Source organism: Lacerta agilis, chromosome 12, assembly GCF_009819535.1.
Source record: "Lacerta agilis isolate rLacAgi1 chromosome 12, rLacAgi1.pri, whole genome shotgun sequence".
NCBI lineage: Eukaryota > Metazoa > Chordata > Lepidosauria > Squamata > Lacertidae > Lacerta > Lacerta agilis.
The window spans coordinates 27,549,551-27,574,685 of record NC_046323.1 but is presented as its reverse complement, the minus strand read 5'-3'; the positions used below and the strand labels follow the sequence as shown (position 1 = coordinate 27,574,685).

General features: G+C 40.2%; 1 protein-coding gene across 5 annotated transcripts in view; it reads right to left on the bottom strand.

Moving 5' to 3' along the window:
- The window catches only part of THSD7A (thrombospondin type 1 domain containing 7A), a 226,894-nt gene that overhangs the window by 69,183 nt on the left and 132,576 nt on the right, over positions 1–25,135 (bottom strand). For all 5 annotated transcript variants that reach the window (XM_033166291.1, XM_033166292.1, XM_033166288.1 and 2 more), the window contains 5 exons: positions 19,748–19,939; positions 12,071–12,305; positions 10,369–10,484; positions 5,842–5,974; positions 107–210 (listed from right to left, as the gene is read on the bottom strand). In XM_033166291.1, coding sequence (XP_033022182.1) covers positions 107–210; positions 5,842–5,974; positions 10,369–10,484; positions 12,071–12,305; positions 19,748–19,939 — 780 coding nt within the window. The remainder of the gene's footprint in view (positions 1–106; positions 211–5,841; positions 5,975–10,368; positions 10,485–12,070; positions 12,306–19,747; positions 19,940–25,135) is intronic.

Below are 25,135 nucleotides of genomic sequence, written 5' to 3'. Positions count from 1 at the left end.
GGTTTCAGGAATCTACATGAGGTTGTGACAGAGCACAATGATAATCTATTGTGATAATAACTGTGTTAATGATTGATAGCATAAATTACAGGGACAATTTTCTAACCTCTTGCTTGTAGACCAGGCCCACATGTCTCCTGGGCACCGGGGCTGGCTTGACGAACATTCCATGGTGCGAGTTGACACCTGCGCCATTTATGTGTCTTCCATCTATAGCAGAAAAATACCGTGTGAATCCAAGCCATTTGTCAGAGCTTTAGATGAGCAAATGTGCAAATAGCACAATATTAAGACCAATCTGTTCTCCTCCTTGCCACCTTCTGTCCCATCAATTTTCTTCATTCAAAAATTGCTGTTCCCTTAACTAAAAGTTGAGGGTAATCTACTTATTTTAGCTGCCGCTTGTCCTCATATCTGAAGAAATATACTTCAAAGACAATTTTCTTGCAGGTGACACCTACAACAATATTTGCATTGCCAATGTTTATAATTCTGCTTTATGTCCTAGACTAGACAAGTATTAAAGTGATGCAAACAAGGTTAAAAAGCATTCCTAGCCTCACATGTGGCTAAATAATCTTCCATATATTTTAAAAAATAATAATCCCTGAAAAAAATGGTGTGAGCAACCTTCCATACCCTCCCCCAGATGTCACTGAATCACAACACCCATCAAGCATGGCCAATGGCTAGGGATTATGGGATTTGTAGTTCAGCCTACCATATAAACTGCTTGGTTGTAGACCAAATTTTCTACTCTCTTGTATATGCTTAGCAAAGCATATACAGATGAAACTCGAAAAATTAGAATATCGTGGAAAGGTTAATTTCTTTCAGTAATTCAACTTAAAAGGTGAAACTAATATATGAGATAGACTCATGACATGCAAAGCGAGATATGTCAAGCCTTTATTTGTTATAATTGTGATGATTATGGCGTACAGCTGATGAGAACCCCCAAATTAACAATTTCAACTTTGGGGTTTTCATCAGTTGTACGCCATAATCATCACAATTATAACAAATAAAGGCTTGACGTATCTCACTTTGCATGTCATGAGTCTATCTCATATATTAAACTCCTGTAGCTAATGAAAACAATTACTTACATAAATGGGCTTTTCCACGATATTCTAATTTTTCGAGTTTCACCTGTACTGATCAATTTTGGCTCCCTGCTGCATCTACCTGTGGGCATATGTTATGTTTAGGAAATGGGCACAGCTCAGTAGTAGAGCATTTGTCTTTCATACATAAGGTGCTTGGTTCAATCCCTGGCATCTCCAGTTAAAGCTGAGAGCCAGTCCTAACTGAATCAGTATAAGACCAACTTCCTACGTTCCCATATCATGGATGCACGTAGAAATACAACAAGAAAATCAAACCTGGGACCCTAGTTCTCAGTGAGGTACTAAAGTTTACGAATCAAACTTACATCTGGGTTGTACCTCTTCAGACTGTGGTTGGAGACAATCGCAGCCTTCTATGTGACATACCATTTTGTTCAGGGGCCTTATTTTTAATCCGAAAGATTAATTTTTATAAGGAAGTAGGAATATGACTTCCCACTTGCAGTCTGAAACGTTAAGCCGGGGTTTGTCACTTCCCTTAGATTTTGGAAGAAACGAGCAACATTTTCATCACTGATCATGCATTATCAGTACCATTTAAGCCACAAATTCACGGAAACCTTTAGTAATTCTGTCGGCAGGACGAGTGCCGTGTAACCCACTTTGGAATTTCTCTTGCAATTGAGTTATGCAGAACTGCATCAGATAAAAATGTGCATCTAGGCTATTTTTGATGCTCTAAATTTGCAGTGAGAGATTTCACTTTCTTGGGTTCCATGATCACTGCAGATGGTGACAGCAGTCACGAAATTAGAAGACGCCTGCTGCTTGGGAGAAAAGCAATGACAAACCTAGACAGCATCTTAAAAAGCAAAGACATCACCTTGCCGACAAAGGTCCGTATAGTTAAAGCTATGGTTTTCCCAGTAGTAATGTACGGAAGTGAGAGCTGGACCATAAAGAAGGCTGATCGCTGAAGAATTGATGCTTTTGAATTATGGTGCTGGAGGAGACTCTTGAGAGTCCCATGGACTGCAAGAAGATCAAACCTATCCATTCTCAAAGAAATCAGCCCTGAGTGCTCACTAGAAGGACAGATCCTGAAGTTGAGGCTCCAGTACTTTGGCCACCTCATGAGAAGAGAAGACTCCCTAGAAAAGACCCTGATGTTGGGAAAGATGGAGGGCACAAGGAGAAGGGGACGACAGAGGATGAGATGGTTGGACAGTGTTCTCGAAGCTACTAACATGAGTTTGGCCAAACTGCGGGAGGCAGTGAAGGATAGACGTGCCTGGCGTGCTCTGGTCCATGGGGCCACAAAGAGTCGGACACGACTGAACGACTGAACAACAACAAAATTTGCTTTAGTGAAAAAGCCTTTCTACTGTGCTTCTCTATGGAGGTCGTTTTAATTATAGGGTATTGCTTTTCTAAAAGATCTTCCACATATTGACTTGGAAAATGCAGGTCCAGTACAATATGAATTCAATGTCAATCTGAGTAACAAAATGGAAGGAAAGCCACAGTTAAATAACCAAAAATGAAGGCTTACAGAATTATGTAGGCACCTGTTCTATTCAATAATTTATTGCCTTCTGTATATTTATTCAAATACCTATGGGTACCTGACTCATAAATATACATTTCACATGAAAGGGCTACTCATAACTATATGCTTGGTGCTGCTCAACAGCTTTAACAACAACAAAAAAGACAGGTCATTATTCTAAGTCCCCATATTTAAAACATGTACGAATTTATCCAGAGTGCCCACCATTTCAAACATATTAGCACATCAAATTTAGGAGATAATACATAGGGCTTTTCACAGTGCAGTATCTATACAGAGAAGATCTCTGTATATAGACGTTGCACCGTGAAAAGCCCTTTGTATTATTTTCCATACTGGATACTCGCCATCTTGTTCCATCTTTCATTCTAATAGACTTGAGTTGTTTGGAGTGAAATAATTATGGCCATGGCTGATACAATTTGGTTGCTTCAGTAACAAGCACTGATGGCCAAGCTAGAAGTAGCTTACCCTGATGCTGGGAAAGATGGAGGGCACAAGGAGAAGGGGACGACAGAGGATGAAGCAACTAGCATGAGTTTGGCCAAACTGCGGGGGGCAGTGAAAGATAGGCGTGCCTGGCGTGCTCTGGTCCATGGGGTCACAAAGAGTCGGACACGACTGAACGACTGAACAACAACAACAGCAATCACTACGGCTATTCTCTTAACCTTCTCTCTGTGGGAAAGCCACAGAAAATAGCCACTACTATTTCAATTACAGTGGAAATCACTAATAACACCATCACCTGATTTGGCCATGGATTTTATTTCCAGCCCCCCAAGTGAAAACGTTCCTCTGGCTCCAAGATTGGCCATCACAATATTTACACCACATTAAAGAGATGTCTGACCTATCATCCTTATTCTATGAGTGATATTATCAGACACAATGGGATGAATTCTCCAACGCTTTGCAAATGAGGTAATCGTGGCCTTTGAAAGCAGTCGGAGCATATTACTGTCTGAACAAGCCATTTTTGTATTGCTAAATTAAGATAACAAATTGCCTTTGAAACTTAGGCAATATCCCATTATGGGGAGAAGGAATTAATGCCAGAGCTCAGAAAGCTCCTTTGTGGCTTGGCTGCTTTCTGCTAATGTTTTGCTACCAAAATAGCAACAGCCACCTCCACCTGTCAGAGACTCTGCCCACAAGAGACCTAGATGGCGTAGGGTTGTTATGGTTCCACACGTTCTCCCAAAGAACCCAAATAGCACTGATAATGCTAATTATGCTTGCTAAATATTACTTACGCAACACACATGGTAAATCTTTACAATGCCTCTGTAAAAATAGGCCAATTTTGTTCCACCTGTACAGTGGTACCTCGGGTTAAGAACTTAATTTGTTCTGGAGGTCCATTCTTAATCTGAAACTGTTCTTAACCTAAGGTACCACTTTAGCTAATGGGGCCTCCTTCTGCCGCTGCACCACTGCCACGCAATTTCTGTTCTCATCCTGAAGCAAAGTTCTTAACCCGAGCTACTATTTCTTGGTAAGCGAAGTCTGTAACCTGAAGCATCTGTAACCCGAGGTACCACTGTATTATAAATGGGGAGGAGAGGCTGAGAATGGCGAACTGTGGTTACCCCACCTAATATTGCCAACCAAGAGCTTTTAGTAACATCGTGATAGGAAGACATTAACAAGTGACAAACAGGGATGTGTAACAAAACATTGCAGTGTTGTGTGTTCTTAACAAGGGTTCCAGTCAGCCAGTCACGCCCTCTTCCAGTACTCCATTCTATCGACCCAGCACTCAGTCAGTATTCCATGCCCACTGGGCATTTGGAGTAACCTTAGACTAGGTGAACGGGCACCTGCCTTAGGGTCCCCCCCCAAAAGAAGTTTATTTGTACTTTTGCAAACTTAGGATTTCCTCCTGATACCTTCTGTATGGGTGTTTTGATCCACAGTTAGATAACAATTTCCCTTTCAGTATATTTGGTATCTTTAGGCAGTGCTTTTTTTCTTAAAAATGTTTAGGGGTACTCTCATTTTGACTCAAGAAAATCACCATTTAATAGTCCAAATTGGGAAAAATAAAGTAAATGGACAAAAGTACAAAGATTCACAAAATGTTTAGGGGTACCCCCTAAATTTTTAGGCGTACCCCCCCAGAAAAAAGCACTGTTTTTAGGGATGGACAGATCAGCTTAATTCTGGTGGGCCTACTAGAAGTATTGCCCTAATATGGCTTTTGGTGGTGTTGTTGTTTTTCTTATGAGGTGACATGACTACCTTTGCTTTTTGCGCATTTTGATCTGCATATTAGTCTGGCAAGCAAATCAGAATGGTTAGCTTAAAAATGCAGACTGAATGAAATCCTCAAGCAGAAAACGTCATCTCCTGATCTCTGCAATCATACTGCTATTAAAGGCAGAAGAAATGACTGGTAAAAAAAATGATCAACCACAAAGTCACCTACTGAAGATCAACCCCATTATCTGACAGTTTCTGGAATTGAAATTCATATGTAAAGATGGACAGTTGTGCAATTACATTAAACTGTGAAATATTTAGTGCCAGCTACATGATTTTCAATCATATATGAACAGGCCTGACACACAGACAGAATCTTGATGCATATTCTCCACAATGACTAACCAAAGGTGTTTTACCAAGCCAGTTGCTTTGTTTTCCAAAGTTAACGCAATTTTTCATCTTCCCTCACAGCCCCCAGAATTATGAGGCTGTAATAACGTGAACAGTCATCACCAAATATGCCAATAACCATTTCTATTCTCCAAGTGCCAGGATTTATGCAGCCATTAGCAACATGATCTGCACACCTGAGGGAGCTATCAACAGGTTTGCAGAAATACAAAAATACCTTTAGAAAATGCATTGTGAAAGTGGGAAACTCCAAAAGCAGCTTAAGAAAGATCGAGATTGCTCAGTGACCATGGAATGCTGACTGACAATTTGGGGGAAATAGAAAACATGGTGGGAGATGAAACAGAATGGAATATATATAACGCTCTATACTGCTTTTGTTGTTGTTGCAAATACCACTTGTTGTAACGTAATATACAAAAACTAGAAGTAGGAAGATCTGGAGTACAAAACATCTGAGGTAGATTCCTCATAGAAGAAGACTAATTCCCTAATACATACAAATTTCACAAAAACAAGTTATTTTTTGACAGAAACTCTACGCTGATAAAAGTTAAGGGACTCGTCCGTTAAGAGCATCACCTGAAAAACAAGCAGACAGGAGGAGCTTCACAATCTTTTTCTTCATACAAAGTATCTGGGCAGTCTCGGCCACCATTCGCAGGGAGTTGCAAGATCACTCGATGCCGAGATTGCTTTGTCACTTTCATATCCCCTGCAAATGAACATACAGTGCACCTTACTCTCCTCACACCGCACACACAAGTTGAACAAGCATGTTGACATCACAGTAAATAGCATCATAAATACACTGTATAGAATAGATTAGCACCTAGGAAGTTAAAACCTTCAAACTTTCTGCCGTGTACATGAAGAGGAATATAGCATCTTGAAACGTATTTGTACATACCGGTGCATGAAAGTTTTGGCCAATTCTGGCAATCCCAATATAGTGGTGGCATCAATGTATTTTCCTCAGAGCTCCAAAATTTTATATGCATCTTTCAAAAAATTCAGACATGCAAGCTTTTTCTAAGGGTTTGTAATATAAAAGCAACACAAACTGAAGTATCAGCCAACTACTGAATCAATAGTACAGTCCTATATAAGAGCCAAAAATATATGGATGCCGTAAGACTTTTCTTCATCATCTCAATGTAGATGGATTTCCCCTTTTCTTCTACTTGATTGTATCTCATTAAGCTCTTGATCTCACACCCAGTTCATTTGGTTTTGGTGTGTGTTTGTGTGTGTGTGTGTGTGTGTGTGTGTGTGTGTTATAGTTGTATTATTTCATTTGTCTGTTGTGTATATAATATTCTTTTTTATTACATAATTGAAAACCTAATTTAAAAAAACTAATTACTGAATCAATACAATTCTGGCCTTGACAAACCATATAAGTAAGGAATCGAAAAACCCAAATTCGGAACTGGCATATGAATTAGGTACAATTACTGTATCTATTATCTGCTAAGAGCAGAGTAGGAATTGGTTTATTGGATTTTAATATTGTATGATTATATGGTTGTAAACGACCCTGGGACCTTGCAATGAAGGGCAGGTAAGAAAACTCTTAAAATAAATAAATACGTTACATTTAGAACAGCAAAATTCATTACAGCAGTGTTAGAAAAGCACTGAAAACTTACTGATTCAAATTAAGGCTGCAATTGTCGCATGTTAGGTGGATTTATTTTTCCTCTCCGCTGCTATGCAATTGAAATCTTGAACAAATTGGACTGATTCATTACGTTTACTGGCATGCTATTTCCCCCTGCAGTTTGCACATTTTAGTTTGTAGGGTTTTTTGAAAGAAAGAAAGAAAGAAAGAAAGAAAGAAAGAAAGAAAGAAAGAAAGAAAGAGCCACACTGCTACTAGAGAAGAACAACAGATGTGCCACACTGTATATTATACTGTATTTGTCCTGTTTAAAGGGGTGTGCTCAGTTTCTCTCCCTCCCATCATATTAAACCTCCCAGGCTCCACATGCTCTTTATTCCCTCAAAAGGTTACAAGTTTAATCTGTCTAATCCTTTATTAGTTGGGGAATACTCTAATCAGCAACTAGAACAACAGTAAAAGTGACTTTGTATTTGTCTCCGCCCCCCCCCCAACTCCAACACAGAGCATTAACTGTGAACTATAAAGAGTATCTTTTCAGGGCAACAATCCCATGCCTTTTGAAAGGAGGTGGCAATGAGTGAGCGCACCCTACGCCACAGGAGGATTAACACACATGAACGAGGTATTAAATTATTGACTTGCAGCTATGATCGTGCATATTAAGATGAATGCTTCCCCGCTAAGCTCAAAAAGAGAAAAAGGGATAAGGCAGAAATATCTGGGCAACGCTAAATCAGTGGAGGGGGGGGGGATGTTCTGTAACTATAATTACAATGCAGGATGTGGAATTGCTACAGAATGCAGTAAGCATTAAACATCTGGCAGCATGTGCTAAAATAAGATACTTATAATTTGCGTGTAGTTGTTTGGTTCAAACCAAAACCTTAAAAAAAAAAAAAACCACCAGCACCAATCTCTTTTCTTATTCCCATCTTCCAAGGAAATAAGAAAAAGGAAAGCATAAAAGTAAGGAAAGCTTTGCTCAAGCAGTTTTTTATTTTATTTATTTATTTATTTTACTTATAAGAAGGGCAGAAGCCACCTGCACCTCTGGACCACGTCCCTAAAGTGCAATCTGTCAAATACTGCTATATCACAAATTCTGCATTCATTTAAAGTTGGCCCTCCTGGTAGCTCAACTAATACGAAGACAAGTCACAAATGCATGATGAGCTCATAGGAAAAATATACAGACCCATCGTTTTAAACTATTTGTATCTACTAATGTAAGAGGCCCCTGTCTGTTGGATTTCTAATCAAAAGATAAAAAAAGTCAAAAGGGACCAACAAAGATATTGCCCAGAACACAGAGAATTAAAGAAAGGCAGAGAAGGGCAGTAAGAAAACAAATTGTGAAAACATTTGTTGCAATGATGGCTTTGCACCACACCTGTGCACATCAAAAAACAGGATGGTTTTGATGGCCAGGCTTATGCCAGAAGGTGAGCGATACGTATGTTTTACATTAATTTTTCCATGTTGTTACTAAGTGCTGTTTTGTACTTCAAGCCCTCAGGCTGGGCGGGCTACAAACGAAGATGCTCTTCAACGTTTATATTGAGCTTCTGGGAGAGGTCATTGGGGGATTTGGGGTACAATATTATCAATATGCAGGTGGCACTCAATTCTATTTCTGTGTCATCAAAACAGGCTGTGCAAGTGCTGGACTGCTGTGATGTGGACCAATAAACTCAGGCCGAATCCCAGCAAAATCCAGGAATCTAGGAATTGGCTGTGGATCCAGGAATTGGGCAAATTGTGTGCTTTATATGGGGCTGCATTTGGCGGAAGGAGGAGGTACATCGTCTGGAGGGTAATCCACCTTTTTTTTACTGGAGCTCCAAGTGTCATTAGTGATGTGAAGCACCTATGACTAGCTAGACTGCTTTGCCAACTACAGCCATTCATAGACTATGATAACCTTGCTCACTAATCCATGTTCTGGTACCTTCTGGCTAAATTGCTGTAATGTGCTGTACATGGGACTACCTATGAAGGTAGTTCAGAAGCTTTATAAGTTAGCACTGGCTATTGCAGAATATAGCAGCAAGTATATTGACTAGCTTAGCTTTTTTACACTGTTGCACTGGCTCTTTAGGACCTGAACAGGTTGCTTATATTCTACTAAATCCAATTCAAAGCATTAATGCTAAGTTATAAAGCTCTAAACACCCAAATATATGAAGCAGCATTCCTCTCTGTACCAGTCTGCTCATGTACTGAGATCTACAGGGGAGCCCCTTCTTTTGGTGCCTGCATAAAGTGAAGTTGACATGAGACAGGGCCTTTCCTGTAGTGGCACCTCACTTGCACCTTGCTTCAACCCTGTACATCTTGTAGTATGGTTTGAGGATGCACCTCCTTTCCCAGGATTTTGTGGGGTTCTGAGATTAGGTAGCTAGCTCTAAAACTAGAAGCGTGCACTTGCTGTATTGCTCAGATGTGATTGTACAAAGTAACCCACTCTGAGAGCATATAAGGTAAAGGACAAGAGAGCAATTGAATGAATAAGATATTATTGAATAAAAAAGGAAACCTAAGTAAGCATAGCAACCATTGCACAGAGTAACATACAACAGCTTGGGCCAGGCGATCCTTAAATACGTGTGATCTCCTGCTCATTTATGGACTCTATCTGTGCAGAGAGTTCTCTGAAGATTTCATTGTCTGGGAAGTTTTGAAGGCATGAATGTCGAATTAAGGGACAGGGGTGTCCCACACCCGCCAATGATATTTTGGGGCACAGTATTGCTCTACAAGCTGCTCTCTCTCCTTCTGCCCACAGTTATTACGGTTCTCCTGCTATGTGTGCTATCAACACTACTTCTTTCCTCACAGTTGGCAAGAGTAGGGGGTTTTTCCAGCTGGAACTTGCTGGAACTCAGTTCTAGCATCTATTAGGTGGGCGCCATTGCCATTATGAGAGAACAAGGGTTCATGGTGATTTTTCTTTTTCTAGAAAAACAGCACTGGGCAAGAGGGCTATTCCTCCCGTATCATGTGATAAAGGAACAACTGTAAAGAGTCCAATACAGCAAATAGGAGAAAGGTAGTCTTGGTAGAGGCCCCACCACAAGGTGCAGGTCTCAATTTGCCTTGGGCCCAAATCTGTATTTAAATATTTTAAATCCAAATTTGATGAGCACCACACAGTAACCATGGTGAATCGAGCTTCTTTTAAATAAACATTGATGACTGAGTGGACACAATCCAGAGGGGATTGAAATTGTTTTGTGCCTCACTGAAATCTTCCAAGGTAGAAACTTAGTTACAGTATAGTGCAGAGACAAAAGCCATTCACCAGTAAACACTTGAATATTCGTCCAAGTTTTTAAACAAGGGTTACTTTCTGCGGATTGTGCCTAAAGCCAAAATTGTGTATAGTCAAAACACACTGGATTCAAGGGCCATTGGGTTTGCCAAAGCCCTTCTTCCCCGGACGCCCGCCCGCTTCCCACCCTCTTTTTGGTTTTTACAATTACCTTCTTGACATGATGAAGGGCACGGTGTCCAATCACTGTATGGTGTCACAATGCAGTCTTTCCTACAGGGTAGCAAGCAAGGTCTAACGGTCTCAGGGCGAAGGCTTTCAGGACACCTAAAATGGGCAATGACAAAGGATAGAATGAAAAGTAAGTGGCAGGCCACATTAAATGCAGGCACTAAAAAACTATTACACTGGCATGAACATGTTGTCAAGGAGGTATATGTGAACTGGGGGGGGGGACCCAATCAAGAAGGAGTTCAGGAGAACCAGCATTGGGGGAATGGCCCATATACACTGTTCATTTCCCCCACTTTGACCTTCCCTTACAGATGACTTTCTTTGCATCCCAACAGTACAGGAAGTCTCTCCATTGAAAACCACAAGAAGGGCTGAATGATGACAAGAGAGCTATTCTACCTGATTTTCAGTTATCACAGGGAGGTACCATAGGAATTCTGCTCCCTATGTATTTTTTTAGCAATACGAAAGTTGTATAATTTGTCATTTCACTAAACCTATCACATAACTGAGTGTGGATGATTCCTTGTTCTGTGATGACCAGGAGCTTGGATGAAATTATATATGTGCATGTGTATACACACACACAACACACACACACACAGAGAGAGAGAGAGAGAGAGAGAGAGAGAGAGAGAGAGAGAGAGACTAGCAGTGCCACGGTAGAATTTTTTTATCTGAACTCATAACTCTTCTTTTTTGTGCATGAATAGGAAGAGGAATCCACATCTAATCAGCTCCTGGGAAATACATGACACCCTGCCGATCCAGGAAGTGAGCTGCAGTTTCACCATGTGTCACTGATTACCAAAAGTTTTGAACACAATTGACATCATATGGTGGGTCTATCATCTTATCCCTACCACAGCTGGTCATCTGACCATGCTTTAATGATCCATATTATTTATTTAATATACTTATTAGCCACTCCCCCCCCCAGAAAGGTGAAATCAAAGCAAAAACAAAAACATTAAAAGCAAGTGTAAAAACACCCTTAAACGTATAAATAAAAAGGCTTGGTCATTCAATGTCCATGCCTGATTTCACCTAGTTTATACATTTGCATTTAGTTGCTATCTTGCCTTTAAAGCAAGCTACTACTGAGATTATAGCTCTATAACTATATCTGTCCATTCTCTCCTCTATTTATGGCTTTCCACCTTATTCAAGGTCAAATTGAACTGAAGTAATGTAAGCTGAAGTCTGTTACTTTGAAAGTTACGCCAATAATATTGATCTTGTCATATCACAATAATCCTTTCTATTAAGGAGAGTTTAAAACATGGTTCTCATTTACACTTTCACGTACATCTCCTCCTATTAAAAAACTTATTAAGTAAGATTAACATGGTGGTTCAAGAGTTGAAGCAACATATTTCTTTTTGCTTCACAAGATTGTATGCCTTATATACCGTCATTAACTTATTATTTGCATTATTCAAATAGCAAAATGTAAACATTATGATCTGTTATGCAAATTTGGAAACAAAGCACAATTCTGAGAGACGCTGCGATTGCATGAGCTGGAACTCCATTCATTTTTATTATAAATTCAGACAAAACACATTTCAGTAGGCTATGTTATAATAGAGCTACACAGAGAAAAAAGTGAAAAGGGCAAATAATTAGGAGGTTTGGCCAATCAAGGTTTTGAGTACCAGAATTTCTATTATATTTACTTTTTGGGTCCAACTTGTCCCACGTTGACCCTCAAACAGATGACTTTCCTTGTTTGCATCCCAACAGCACAGGTGGCCTCTCCATTCCAGCCTGCAGAAGAATTGAATGCCGACACAGAGACATCCTCTACACACTGGCCCCAAGGTCCTGTTTGCCAGTGATACACTGTGCATGGGTGTTCATTGCAGCTGCGTGTTTCCTGCAGCAAACTGCTGTTTGGGCACTGAAGTCCTCCTGGAAAAAACAAGCACACAGTGGCGGGAGAGGAAAATCATTGCAACATTAAGTTAGGAAAAACAAGCTCAATAAACAAACTTGGATTTCACTTCTTTGTTCTCAGGGTATGAGATTTTAATGAAGGCAGTATGTTGATATACAGGGATGAGGATCACAAACTCCCATCATCTCAGGGCACTGTCTAGGCTGGCTGAGGCTGATGGAAGTATCTGGAGGGCAACAGGTTCCTTTCCCTATACTATGTCATAGTTCTCACTGTATTAAGCCTACAATTTGTTTGGACTATGATACTCCAGACTGCAGGTTAGGGGCTCTCACATGTCTAAATGCTCCTCAATATAGAAAATTAACCCTTGCACATGCAGAAAACTAAGGAAGAAACGTTCCAGCCTTGCCTTCTCCTTGAAATCTCGTTTTCTGTGAGCAGGAGTTTGTTTTTAATAGAGAACATTCAATCACGTGGACCCTCACAGTCTGAATGACACAGCCCAAATAAAGCTTTACCCCTTCAAAACTAGTCTAGGCCTAAGACACAGGTTTGGATGTAACGTATCTTGGTTTATTAATAGGAAATATGCATCATTGTGATTTCATATTCCACTGGTTCTCTACTGCCCTTCTCACTCAGCGCACAATTGAAAATGCCAAGAGCAACAAGGAATGATTAAAAGAGCTGGAAATGTTTAGCCTGGAAAACAGAAGGTTAGGGTGAGGCATGGGCAGGATGGTCTTCAGACATCTGAAGGGCTGTCATAAAGAAGACTGAGAAGATGGCAGGACCAAAACTAGTAGATTGAAATTACAGGGAAGGAGATTTTAGGTTGACCTTAGGAGCAGCTTTCTAATGGCAAGAGCTGTTCAACAGTGGAACGGACTACCTCAGCAGGTGGTTGGCCACTCTTTGCATAGACTGGGTGGCCATCTATTGGGGATCTATTGGGATGAACTTTGGCTATTTACAAACAGTAAGTATATGCTGCAACTCAGCAAGTTGCGAAGATGAGAATATATTTACTATTCAGCACTGAATCCCCCCTCCCTTTAAAGAATTTTTTGCCAACTGGCCAGAGGGCATGCTGGGTTCTTATCCAAAAGCTGCTTAATACTAACTGTTATTATATCTAGTGTGCAATGTCAAAAGAAATAAAACAAAAATCCAATGCACATTAGTGGTTGAGACCAGCGGTTCCAACACACACACACACACACACACACACACTGTGCACATGCAACTTTTTAAAAATTAAGAACCCAGAGAGAAACTAGTTGGCAGAGTCTTTGAGAAGGGGTGGGGGAGGCTTATCACCACTGGGGGTTCTGCATGTCTGCCCCCGAATCTAGCCCTAATAGCCCTGGAGGCAAATGAGTAGAACTGTGGGGACTTATTAGGCAAGAGTACAACAAACCATGGGTTCACATTGCACATACGATTGTCTACTTGGGCTAGGCATAGTAGCTTTAGAGGCAATTGGTATTAAAAATTACACTTTGTGTGTATGTATTATAGCGTCAGCCTTCTAAAAAAGAGAAAAGGCCAAGAATGACAACATTCAGGAACCAGTGAGAAGGCCAACATTATTCAACCGACTACTTCAAAGGAGGCCCTACCACGCCATTGCCAAACTAGAATTGATCAGTAAGTTAGTTTAGTACCAAACAAATAGAAACAAAGAAGGAGGCTTTGCCTTCAGTTAGCACAACAAAGTTAGAAGGCTGTGTTATCTCCAATATCTACTGCCATGAGTGGTCACTGGGCTTGTGTCGTATACATTTGATACAGAAACATCACAGGCATCTTGCAGTTTATAGCCTTTTTGGCCCCATTTCTTTACTTTCCCCCCTCTGTATGTATCTTTCTCTCTGTGTGTATAAATACAGATATATCTGAACACTGATACATTCCATGCATCTGGCAAAGAAGTTGCTGGGCCACAAAAACCTATGTCAAAGAATAAAATAAAAATCTGTTTGTTTCTAAGGTGCCATAAAACTCACTGGGTGTTGTTATTAACTGAATAATTGCTTTTCTCCCCAGATGTGGATCTCTGTGTCTATGTCCATTACTGCTCCCCTTTCCAAGTGCTACATTCAGCTCAATGTTTATTGGCGAACAGTCATGGTTCAGCCACACATGAGAACAGGTATATGTCAGAAGGCTTTAGGATGCGATTCTTCAAGGCAATAGATATTTTTGCTTTGTTCTGAGGTCTGCTTAAATTTTCTGAGTCCATGGGTGTTAGAGTTGTCATACATTCAGAATTTTCCGGATATAGCTTCCGGGCTGAAATCGCTGAAATGTCTGGGAAAATCCAGACATATGACAGCCCATGTCGGTAGTGTAGATTTTGGCAATTTTCATTTAAAAAATATCCCAAAAACTCAATTTTCTTGTTGAGATTTTGCAAAAAAACAAATACCTCAACAACTTTGGGCAAAACCAAAAAGCTCTGGATTTTCACTTTTTGAAATATGGCAACCCTAATGGATGTGGAAGTCATCAATGTAGTCCCTTACCCAGGAGCACTTATAAATCTCAGAACTGTTGCTACTTTATACAGCAATGAAGTTGTAAAGACACAGCATGTCATTGATCTCAACAGGACATGGTTACAAGTAAATGTGTTTAGAACTGCGTTCTATGTCACAAAGTGACTGTAACAAGCAAATAAAAAGGACTAGAGTTGTAAGTAGGAGAACTTACATTCAACAGTCTTAGAGGATAGCACAATCTTTCTCTTACATATATGGGATACTAACCAGTGACTTTTGTATTCAGTTAATTAAAATTAATCGGTCTTAACACCCATTAGCAGCTGAAGGAGCACACCCATACAACCACACCGAATGTTAATTGGAACTATGTTGCTAATCTGCTATCAAAGCATTAATTGATTCATTAGAGTAGTTAATCGGCAAAATGCTTTCAGGCCTAAAATTACTTTGGTGATAAGACTTCAGAAAAAGCCTCCTTCAAAAATATATATAATCCAGGCAGGCATAGACAAGACTTTAAGAAGTTTCATGAACCAGCCATTTAGATTCCAGGCTAACAAGTCTAAAATGGGAGCTTTGAATCAAATGCATACACACTATAGAGAGTGATGAAGAACTCAATACCTCTTTGATTTCTGGTCTGAAATACAGCTCATTCCCAATAGTAAACCTAAGCAATGTCAGGAACTAATAACAAAACATACAGTGGGAGATATAGGAACTTGTTTAGACTGGAAAAGCAGAATGTGGAAAGGTGGAGGGGAGGGTTAAATTGTCATGAACTGGCAGGACAACGGGCAAGGAAGAAGAGGGTCCCGGCGAGGGGTACAGCTGGGTCTGGGACACATTAGGGCAAGCAGGCGATGGGGAAGGAAGTACTCACGGGGCAACAGAGGATGGCGAGAGGATGGGGGTCAGTGCACAAGAACCAGAGCAGCAGGACCCATCACCAAAGGGCCCCCTGTATTCATGAACAAGACAGGCTCCGAGGTGTAGGAAGCAGCAGGAAGAGCACTCTAGGAGGCTGAGTCAGGCAAGGGCCCACAGCTCAGCTCCCTAGATGGCCAGGTGGGGCTAACTAGCTCTGGGAGGAGGTGTGTGATTCCTCAGCTGGAGGAGGCTTGGAACAGGTGAGGGTCACCTGCCTCATCAAGCCCAGGCTGAGCATTTGTAACGGATGACCACATGCCAGGATATCTGCAAGTAGATATGGCCATGTATAAATTTGAAATTTGTTCAGTTCAGCATTTGTAGCATTATGCTTCTCATTGTCTTTCTAGATTTTCAGGCAATGTTTTTCATGATCTCTGGAAGAAATTAGCTTGACGTCTGAGAGCAGATCAGCATCTTCTTCTTCTTTTTAATCAATTATTGAGTTGTTGTTTTTGCAAACAATCAGAGAATGAGATGCAAGTACTTGACTGTATCAGGAAAAGTTTCCATACTGAGAATTCCTTCCAAGATACAGATAAGCCTTTGCTTTGGGAATGATGACAATTTCCCTCCTCAGTTATTGGATTTACATAAACATATCCCCACTACTATTTTACATAGCCAAGCTACTTAAGCATCTACAACTGAAATGCTTCCAGCCCAAAGGGCTTTTCTGCTGACAATCGAGATTAGGCATGTGTTGGCAGTGCCCAAAGCGGCCTCTGCATCCTGGCATAGTTCTCCCAAATCCAAAAATCTATTCCCCATTCTACCTTCCAAGAGCTGCACTAATTTAAATTTGGCTTCCACCATCTTCCAGAGAATCACTGCTGAAATCCAGCAGTATATTTGGATACATGAAGGGTTCCAAACTGGGATACCAAAAGGATGTATTTCATGCCCACTGCTTTAACATAAAGGCATTTTAAGGCCTAAGTTTCCATTTTTAAATAGCCTCTGCATGTCCCTCAAGCCCTTAACTTCATGAAAATTTAAGCACCAAGCATGGAACATTTCAGGAACTGATTTGTGTCTCATAAATCATGGAGCCAAAGAACCCATGCCTGGAAAAGTCAAAGTCTGCTCAACAAGCTTTTGAAAAATTGATTTATAGCTTGCCATATGCCAAGGACTTGGTAGGTGGAGAAGGTAACTGAAGTGTTGAATTATAGAGGTGGATTCGTGCCCCTCAATGGTCCCCTAGCAGAACAGGTCAGATAAGTGGCCCAAGCACAGCAGAAGAGGGAAAAGTGGAATTTAATATAGTGAGATATACTTTAAAGTACATATATAGGACTAGTATGCATGTTACGGCAATCCATAGTTAAACTAAACTATGGTTTAAATGTGAACATGCAGTAGTATCCTGCTACACGTTGCTAGAACTGTAGGTACTTTGTTCCTCCTGTGCTCCTGCTCCTGCCATACTGCCAGGAGCTAAGCCATGGTCCGCCTTTCCATAATGTCTGGACCCAGGCTTTCTGCTGCACTTTGAAGCTTCTCCAAGCAGCATAAGTGTTTAAAGCCTCCAAAAAGTGGTGGGGGGGCAAGCCCTGGATGGTCAAACTAGCCCTCAGAAAGGTTTGTAGAGCTGTGAACTAAACCACAGATCTATGTTTTGTTTTGAGGACTGGTTTGACTGGATCAATGAGGTGGGGCTCACAGAAAATCCTAGCCTGAATAGAAATTCTCTGCCACCCCTAACGTTTACAACTTTTAAGCGTCTTTCAAAGTTGCTCTCCACCAAAGGGTTCATGTTGACCTCTCATCTTCTTCTTCTTCTTTGCTAACTGAGTTGTGGACATAGAGAGAAAAAACCTGTTATGGGAATCCAAATCTGGCAATGCTCTCCAGGAGGTTGCTTCCCACTGAAACATTGCATGTCCTGCTGGAATTGCTTAAACAATGCTGTGCGTTGCTGAAGGTGAGGAGACAGCCATTTTCTGCATAATGGATTTACTGGCATGGTGGTGACAAGAGATTCGATTGAAGTGAAGCCTAAATATTATAATCTAAACTGATACAGTTTCTGTTCGGAATTTAATCTGAGAAGTGAAAGTGACATGTCAGCTACTTTGGAAATGATATTACAGTTCCGGAGGATCTTTTATTCATAAATGTTATGCGGTCCCTACGGTCCAAGTAAATCGGTTTAATCATACATGCAACTATTTATTTTTTTTGGATAAAACTTACTTATTGTACATGTGTCATGCTTTCTACATGTTGCTCCCAGCAGGTTCCCATGCAGAATATTTGTTCATTATTTATGCATTGCATTTGTAACCTGTCCATCCAGCAAAGTTCTCTGGATAGTTTGCATAAAGACACAAATCATATAAAAGACTGCTTAGCTTCAAGCACCCTCAGATCATTCATTGGGACAAATCACGCATGCACCTTTCACAGCCAAGAACGCAAGCATCTTTCATATGTACTAAAAAAGTCTTTTGAAGCCTTTTCCGCTCTTACTCCTCTAAAAGAAGAAGAGTTTGGATTTGATATCCCGCTTTTCAATACCCCAAGGAGTCTCAAAGCAGCTAACATTCTCCTTTCCCTTCCTCTCCCACAACAAACACTCTGTGACGTGAGTGGGGCTGAGAGACTTCAGAGAAGTGTGACTACCCCAAGGTCACCCAGCAGCTGCATGTGGAGGAGTGGAGACATGAACCCGGTTCGCCAGATTACGAGTCTACCGCTCTTAACCACTACACCACACTGGCTCTGTATGCCAGAAGTAGCACACCTTTCGATGATCATCAAAATATAAAGCACAATAGTATAAATGCAGCCACCATGAAGGATGTAAGAAATAAGCAAACTCAGAAGCCTAACTTTTAGCATGCTTTCTACCTTTCTCCGTCAAAGTTTATTTTTTTTTTGCTTTGTTTTCTTTTTGCTTAACTTCTCCCTACTTGGAACCAGGCTTTGTGTTCACTTCCAGACGCTGAGACTACACTCTAACAAAGAAACGTTCAGTTTTAACATATCGTATTAAGGACATTCTATGCTCCCGTGCTCCCAAATGCTGAGAAATTATAGCTGTTAATCACCATGCCCTTGACAGGGGTGTTATTTCGGCAATATTAATATAGTATAGCTATACTAGTATTATGAACCTATCCTGTCGTTCATTCCAGCTTTATCACTCCCTTTGGACCTGGATGACTATGATGAAACTCTTGTTTGTGTATGTGGCCCATGAAAAGTTAAGTATATACAATGGAACTTCTGTTTTACAAGTGGCACCAGCAAGGGGCACTCCACAAAATCAGGATGCAATTAACTAGGGAAGCCTTCCACAAAGACTCCATCAAAAAAGAAAGGGAACTGCACAAACCTTCACATGGCTATGTCTTGGCAATATCTAGAAGCCATTTTCAAGGTTGTGGTGTCTGCAAAGTCCATTTAGAAGGAGGCCTTTCATGGCCAGGGATTGATGTTGAATGGCTTGGAGATATTGTTCTGATTTATATTTTAGAATTTGCTTTCTTACAATTAACTCAGCAATAGAGTAGCTACTTGTGTATCTGTTATATCAATTAGAAACAGAACCCACAAACTGCTTGTGCATGTCGTTTAGCTCTGTGCAGAACACCTTAATTCAGGGATGTCATTTGCATGCCAACCACCCAAACAACATAAAAGACTCCAATCTTATTTGTTTACAGTACTCTGAGACCTTGCACATGTGCATATGAAGCATCAGAGTCCATAGTCCGATTTAATTTGAAAATGGGAGCTTAAAGGATATTTTAAAGGAAACTTATCTAAAACAAAACAAAAACCCACCTTATCTCAAAATGCAGTAAAACAAACACTAACAATGTAAAACACAGTTAGAAAATGCAGAGCAATATTTTTAAAATACCAACAGTAGTGCAGAATCATATTAAAGACCATGTGTTAAAGCTGCACTTTCCTTCTAATCGCCCCATTATTTCTGCAAATGATTAAAAGGTAACTAAGAATTCATAATAATATGCCAAGGCTGCTGAAAGGAGTGACCTTACCTTCACCTGCATATGCCAAAATGGAGCGGGCACGCATCTGTTTTCCTTCTGTGGTTTTGCCAGAGCAGGTGTGTGAGCAGGAGGACCAACCAGACCACGTGCTGAGTACACAATCCTTTGGGCATGGAACTTCGCAGACGATGGGGACTGGATAGATAGCATCTCTGCACAGCTGTCTATCAACCTCTTCTCCTGGGAAAGAAAAGGCCAGTAGCAGTCTATCATTGCTAATTTAACTTAAATTGAGCAGTCTTAGTCCAGATGGGCCTACAAATAAATTAGATTTCGTTGTTTTGTAAAAAAAATAAAGTAATCTGATTAGTTAACAAAGTGATTGTGTCTCCGTGGCTTGATGCTATTAAGAATATGCTAAAATCTTAAAATGCCCTCATTAATTTAAGACCGAGCTGAAGTGGTGATGAGAGAAAGGTCCACATTTGCACTGTGAAAGGATGAGACTCAGTGTTAGCAAAGAAACTGAAATAAAAAACAACTGCAGAAAAAATACACTCTTCTTTAAAACAGAGTACCACATTTCAGGACAGGAATTATTTTACTGTGAATAGTAACTATTAGAAGTGGATAACTCTGTCGATTTCAGTTTCTCTCAATTTATCATTTTTCCAAACTTAAATACAGTTCTCCACATTTCTAGGTCAAGTTTGTGATTTTTCCTATAGTCCTCATGAAAATTCACCAGCATTTTGTTGCAGATTTCTCCTAACACACATATTATATTCGATTTTGCCCAACATGGACATGTTTGCAAAGCAATATTCCTTAATATAATACATTTTTGTATGCTTTTTAAAATAAGATATGCATTTTAGGCACATTGTGCCCTAGTATATGCACTGTTGTACACCTTACTTGGCTGCAGAACTGCAATGCAAAATTAAAAAAATTGTGAATTTCAAAGGATGCATTTGTTTCACGTCTTGTTTCAGAAAGTAAGAAATGGGTAAGTTCATGAGGAGAGGGGGGAAACTAAAATTAGTTCGCTTTGCCTCTCATTGACTCAGGCTCCACCTACTGTTTGTCTTCCTGCCTTCTGCCCCACCAGTCCCAATAAGTACCAGCCGCCACTGGAAATGAATCCAATTCTCCCTCATTCTTAGTATCTATACAATTGAGACAGCAGCAACAGCAGCTCCTTATAGGGCAATCCTATGCCCGGTGCTTATTTGTGAGTGTGTATGCATAGGATTGCAATATAAATTATGATAAATTACGTGAAAGTCACTGAGGCGACTCACAAGGTACTTAATTTGACAACTCCCCTAGCATCACAAACATTACAGTTGGCAACATAAAGCATCCTTTTCCTATGCTTTAAGTAATTTAGACTTTCTTTTGTTCTACTGGCAGCCTTACTTTAGAGTGTGCAGAAGGCTGAAACTACAAATTAAGCAAACTATGGACCAATTAGCTAATCTGGCAAATCTGGTTATAAATTTCCCTAGTCCTACAAAGCAGGTATGGGGAAGCTCTTAACACTTTGGCTGTGACCCCGTGGCTTTTATAAACTGTAGGTTTAGCCAAAATTCTGCTGAAATAAATCAACCATGCTTTCAGGCAATTTGTCTAGGTGTGGGATATAAATATTCAGGGATTAGCAGGACAGTTTTCTGTGTACAATGCCCAAGATAAGCACATCTTGCAAGGTGGGGATTAGGCACAGCGTTCTTTCCATTCTTCTCTGAAAAGCCGGTCAAAGAGCACTGGAAATATTTGAGGACAAGAATATTTGAGGACAAATATTTGAGGACAAGACACTTCAGGTTACAGACTCCGCTAACCCAGAAATAGTACCTCGGGTTAAGAACTTTGCTTCAGGATGAGAACAGAAATTGTGCGGCAGTGGTGCAGCAGCAGCGGAAGGCCCCATTAGCTAAAGTGGTACTTGAGGTTAAGAACAGTTTCGGGTTAAGAACAGACCTCCAGAACGAATTAAGTTCTTAACCTGAGGTACCACTGTACTGGCAAAAACCTCTTAAGATGGGATCCCAGGGGAATCACTGGCAAAGTGCTATTCCCACAAGTCTTTTAAGAGTCGACCTCTGGCTAGGACAGCAAAAGGCTTTTGGGGAGAACATTTTAAAACTCTAACATCAAAAAAAGATAAAATATTTGGTCCCACTTTATCATGAAGACCTAGAATCTCTGTGCAAACTGTCCTTATTTTGTGAGCAGCAGAATATCAGGTTATATAGGTGAAAAAATTCAATGGCATTATGTATGGTTCATCCTTTGAGACTTCTCTGGAGTACGTGTAGTGTCAACAAAAACTGAAAGAGAGAGTTCATTATGTTGCAATCAGTTCATCAGGTCAATCATTCCACCATAACAGCTAGTCTCAGCGATATTCAATGATGTTCAATAAAATATAAGGCCACGGTACAACAAAACATTTGATTTTTTTTAAAAAAAATACAATATTCAGCTATCACATTCAAGACAGCTGTCAATATTGATAAATAATTGCTTATTTATTTGTCAGAGGAATGTTCTGGGGCCCATGGAAGCTGATGAACAAATCATGTTAACTGTCATATTTACTTTCTTCCAAACCTCGGGCCTTAATTTTATTACATCAAAAAATGAAAACAAAAGAAAAGAAAAGAAAAGAAAAACCCACTTCTGGAACACAAGTTGGAAGAGGGCAGGTATTTTGCTTTGACTGTGAGAAATATTAGTAGCTGGCATAGATATAAATAAAAAGTGAGAGATGTTTTAGGCACAGGGAATTCATGCCTATGCTTGCAAATTCCCCCATATCTTTCCTCAAAGGGCAAGAGTTTGATTGGTGTACTAAAAATATGATGGCACATAATCGAAGTCTCTTTTTTAAAAAATAAATCAAAATTGCCTAAAGGCAAAAAAATATAGTCACTAAATGCATATTGGAGTGATGTATTAAAACCCAGACTACTCATATGCACGTCTTATTTGACTGGAGGCAACGATATGGAATGAGGCAATGCTTTATAACAGTTACTTCATCTCTTTGGGGGTTTATGCTGTTTAGATCAAATTGTTTCTAAGATTTCACTAATGATTTTATGAACAGCTTAACCTTTGTGGGCCCCACAATTTATCTCACAGCGTAGCATGCTACCAGGAACCAATCAGCCTTTTGCTGGGAAAGTAATTCCAATCACATCAATTGGCAGAAATCCCAACAGAAACTAGCTACTATCAATAGAATCATATTTTATTTTCATCATAATATGGTAACACATAATGGGATGCAATGACTCTCTCTGTCTCTCTCTCTCTCTCTCTGTCTCTCTCTCTCTCTCTGTGTGTGTGTGTGTGTGTGTGAGAGAGAGAGAGAGAGTTTATGTTTCCGTGTTTTGTTTGGATCCATGTTTTTCAGCCATAACACTGAACTGAAACCTTATCTTCTTCCTTCTTTTGTCTCTAACAAGCCCTGCTATGTGCTCCCCAAGCAAGGGATTTGCCATTTATCCTTAACTTGGGCATCAGGTAGCACAGGATAACCATGAAAGTGATGAGAAGAAATTCACTACTGCCCAGGGATCAGACCAGTGGAAGGAAGCTTCAAAAATTATAAAAGAATAGCTGCTAATGGTATATTGTGTTGACTGCGTTGCTACCTCCGAGCACAACTGGCTTAAATGGATTGGCAGCAGACCTGACTGGAGCGAGGCATTTCCAGGTCAATGTAATCCTTACCCCACTTTTCTGGGAGTAAGCCCCACTGCATTCAACCGAATTTACTTCTGAGCAGAATTGATTAGGGTTGCGCAGTAAGTTTCACTGTGTTCAAAAGGGCTTACTCCCTAATAAGCGTGTTTAGTGTTGCAGCTGAAATAATCACAGAACCAGATAATCATGACAAGGCAAAAGAAAAGAAAAAGCAACTCACTAAGAAATACCTCTGTCCTTCTAAAAGAGGCAAATGCACTACGCATTTGAAGATCATCAGATCCACTGCATAAAAGCCAATCGAGAAGAAGAGTTTGGATTTGATATCCCGCTTTTCACTACCCGAAGGAGTCTCAAAGCGGCTCACATTCTCCTTTCCCTTCCTCCCCCACAACAAACACTCTTTGAGGTGAGTGGGGCTGAGAGACTTCAGAGAAGTGTGACTAGCCCAAGGTCACCCAGCAGTTGCATGTGGAGGAGCAGAGACGCGAACCCGGTTCACCAGATTACGAGTCTACCGCTCTTAACCACTACACCACACTGGCTCTCTCAAGAAAACATTCTCCTTAAAAATATATTAAGGACAACAGCCCAACCCCTGACAAAGTTTGGGTTGCTGGTCAAAGAACTGACAATAATATTTGGTTTGCAGAAGAAAATAAACAACCGACTTCACTGTAACATACAGAATCAAATCACTATAGAGCCTAAAACATCAATATATCATTTTTATGTAACAGAAAATAAATAGAAATCCATTTAATCGAGGCAATAGTGAAGAGTGGAAAATCAATCTCACACACACACACACACACATCAGTACAGCTGCATTTAATACAACTGTCCTTTGAAATGGCAAAGGTAGAAATGGGTTAAGGGGCAGAAGCTATTAAGTCTTGAGCTCAACATTTGGTGGTAGGTTAGCAGCTACAGTACCTGTATACCAAAGCCCTGCTGTTTTATCAACATTCTGACATAGCTTAGAATTGGTTTTTGTAGAATAATACCATTCTACATTAATATTCAATGGGAAGGAAGGGAGGGAGCGAGGGAGAAAGAAAGAAAGAAAGAAAGAAAGAAAGAAAGAAAATGTTATAATGCTATTCAGTGGGGCTTATTCACAGATAAATAGGGTGAGGACTGCAGCCTCAGTTAGACACACTGTAGTCTCATAGAAACAATGGGACTTGAGATAGCCATGACTAGCTTGTCTCATAGATTTCAGTGGGACTACCGAATGACTAACATAGTCTGGAACCAGCCCACAGCCCACTATCTTTAAAAACCCATTATGTTTTCTACTTATGTTAATGTAAAGGAGTTGAGCTACAACATAAAATCTCCGAACTGTGGGTATGGCTGACATGTGCATTTTGCAGGGTAAAAAAAGCACAGGTGGGAAAACTAAACTAGTTTATCACTGTCCTTTGCTTTCCAAGAAAACCGCAATGCTACTTCTGTTTACAGATGCCTTCAAGCCATGCTCTAGGGCCCATAAGTGATTGATGGAGTGTAGCAAACTCTGAGTACACTGACTCCCAGAAGGCCCCTTGAGTTGAGGGTTGTAGCTGCCAAGGTTTACACAGCTTCATGTAAAACATGATGTCAATTTCTATGAAATTACTGAAATATTTACATCTCATTTGTGTGAAGCAGTAATGACCATCTTTTTAATACAAAGCAGACCAATTTACTGCTGTTGAAAGCTGATAGCCA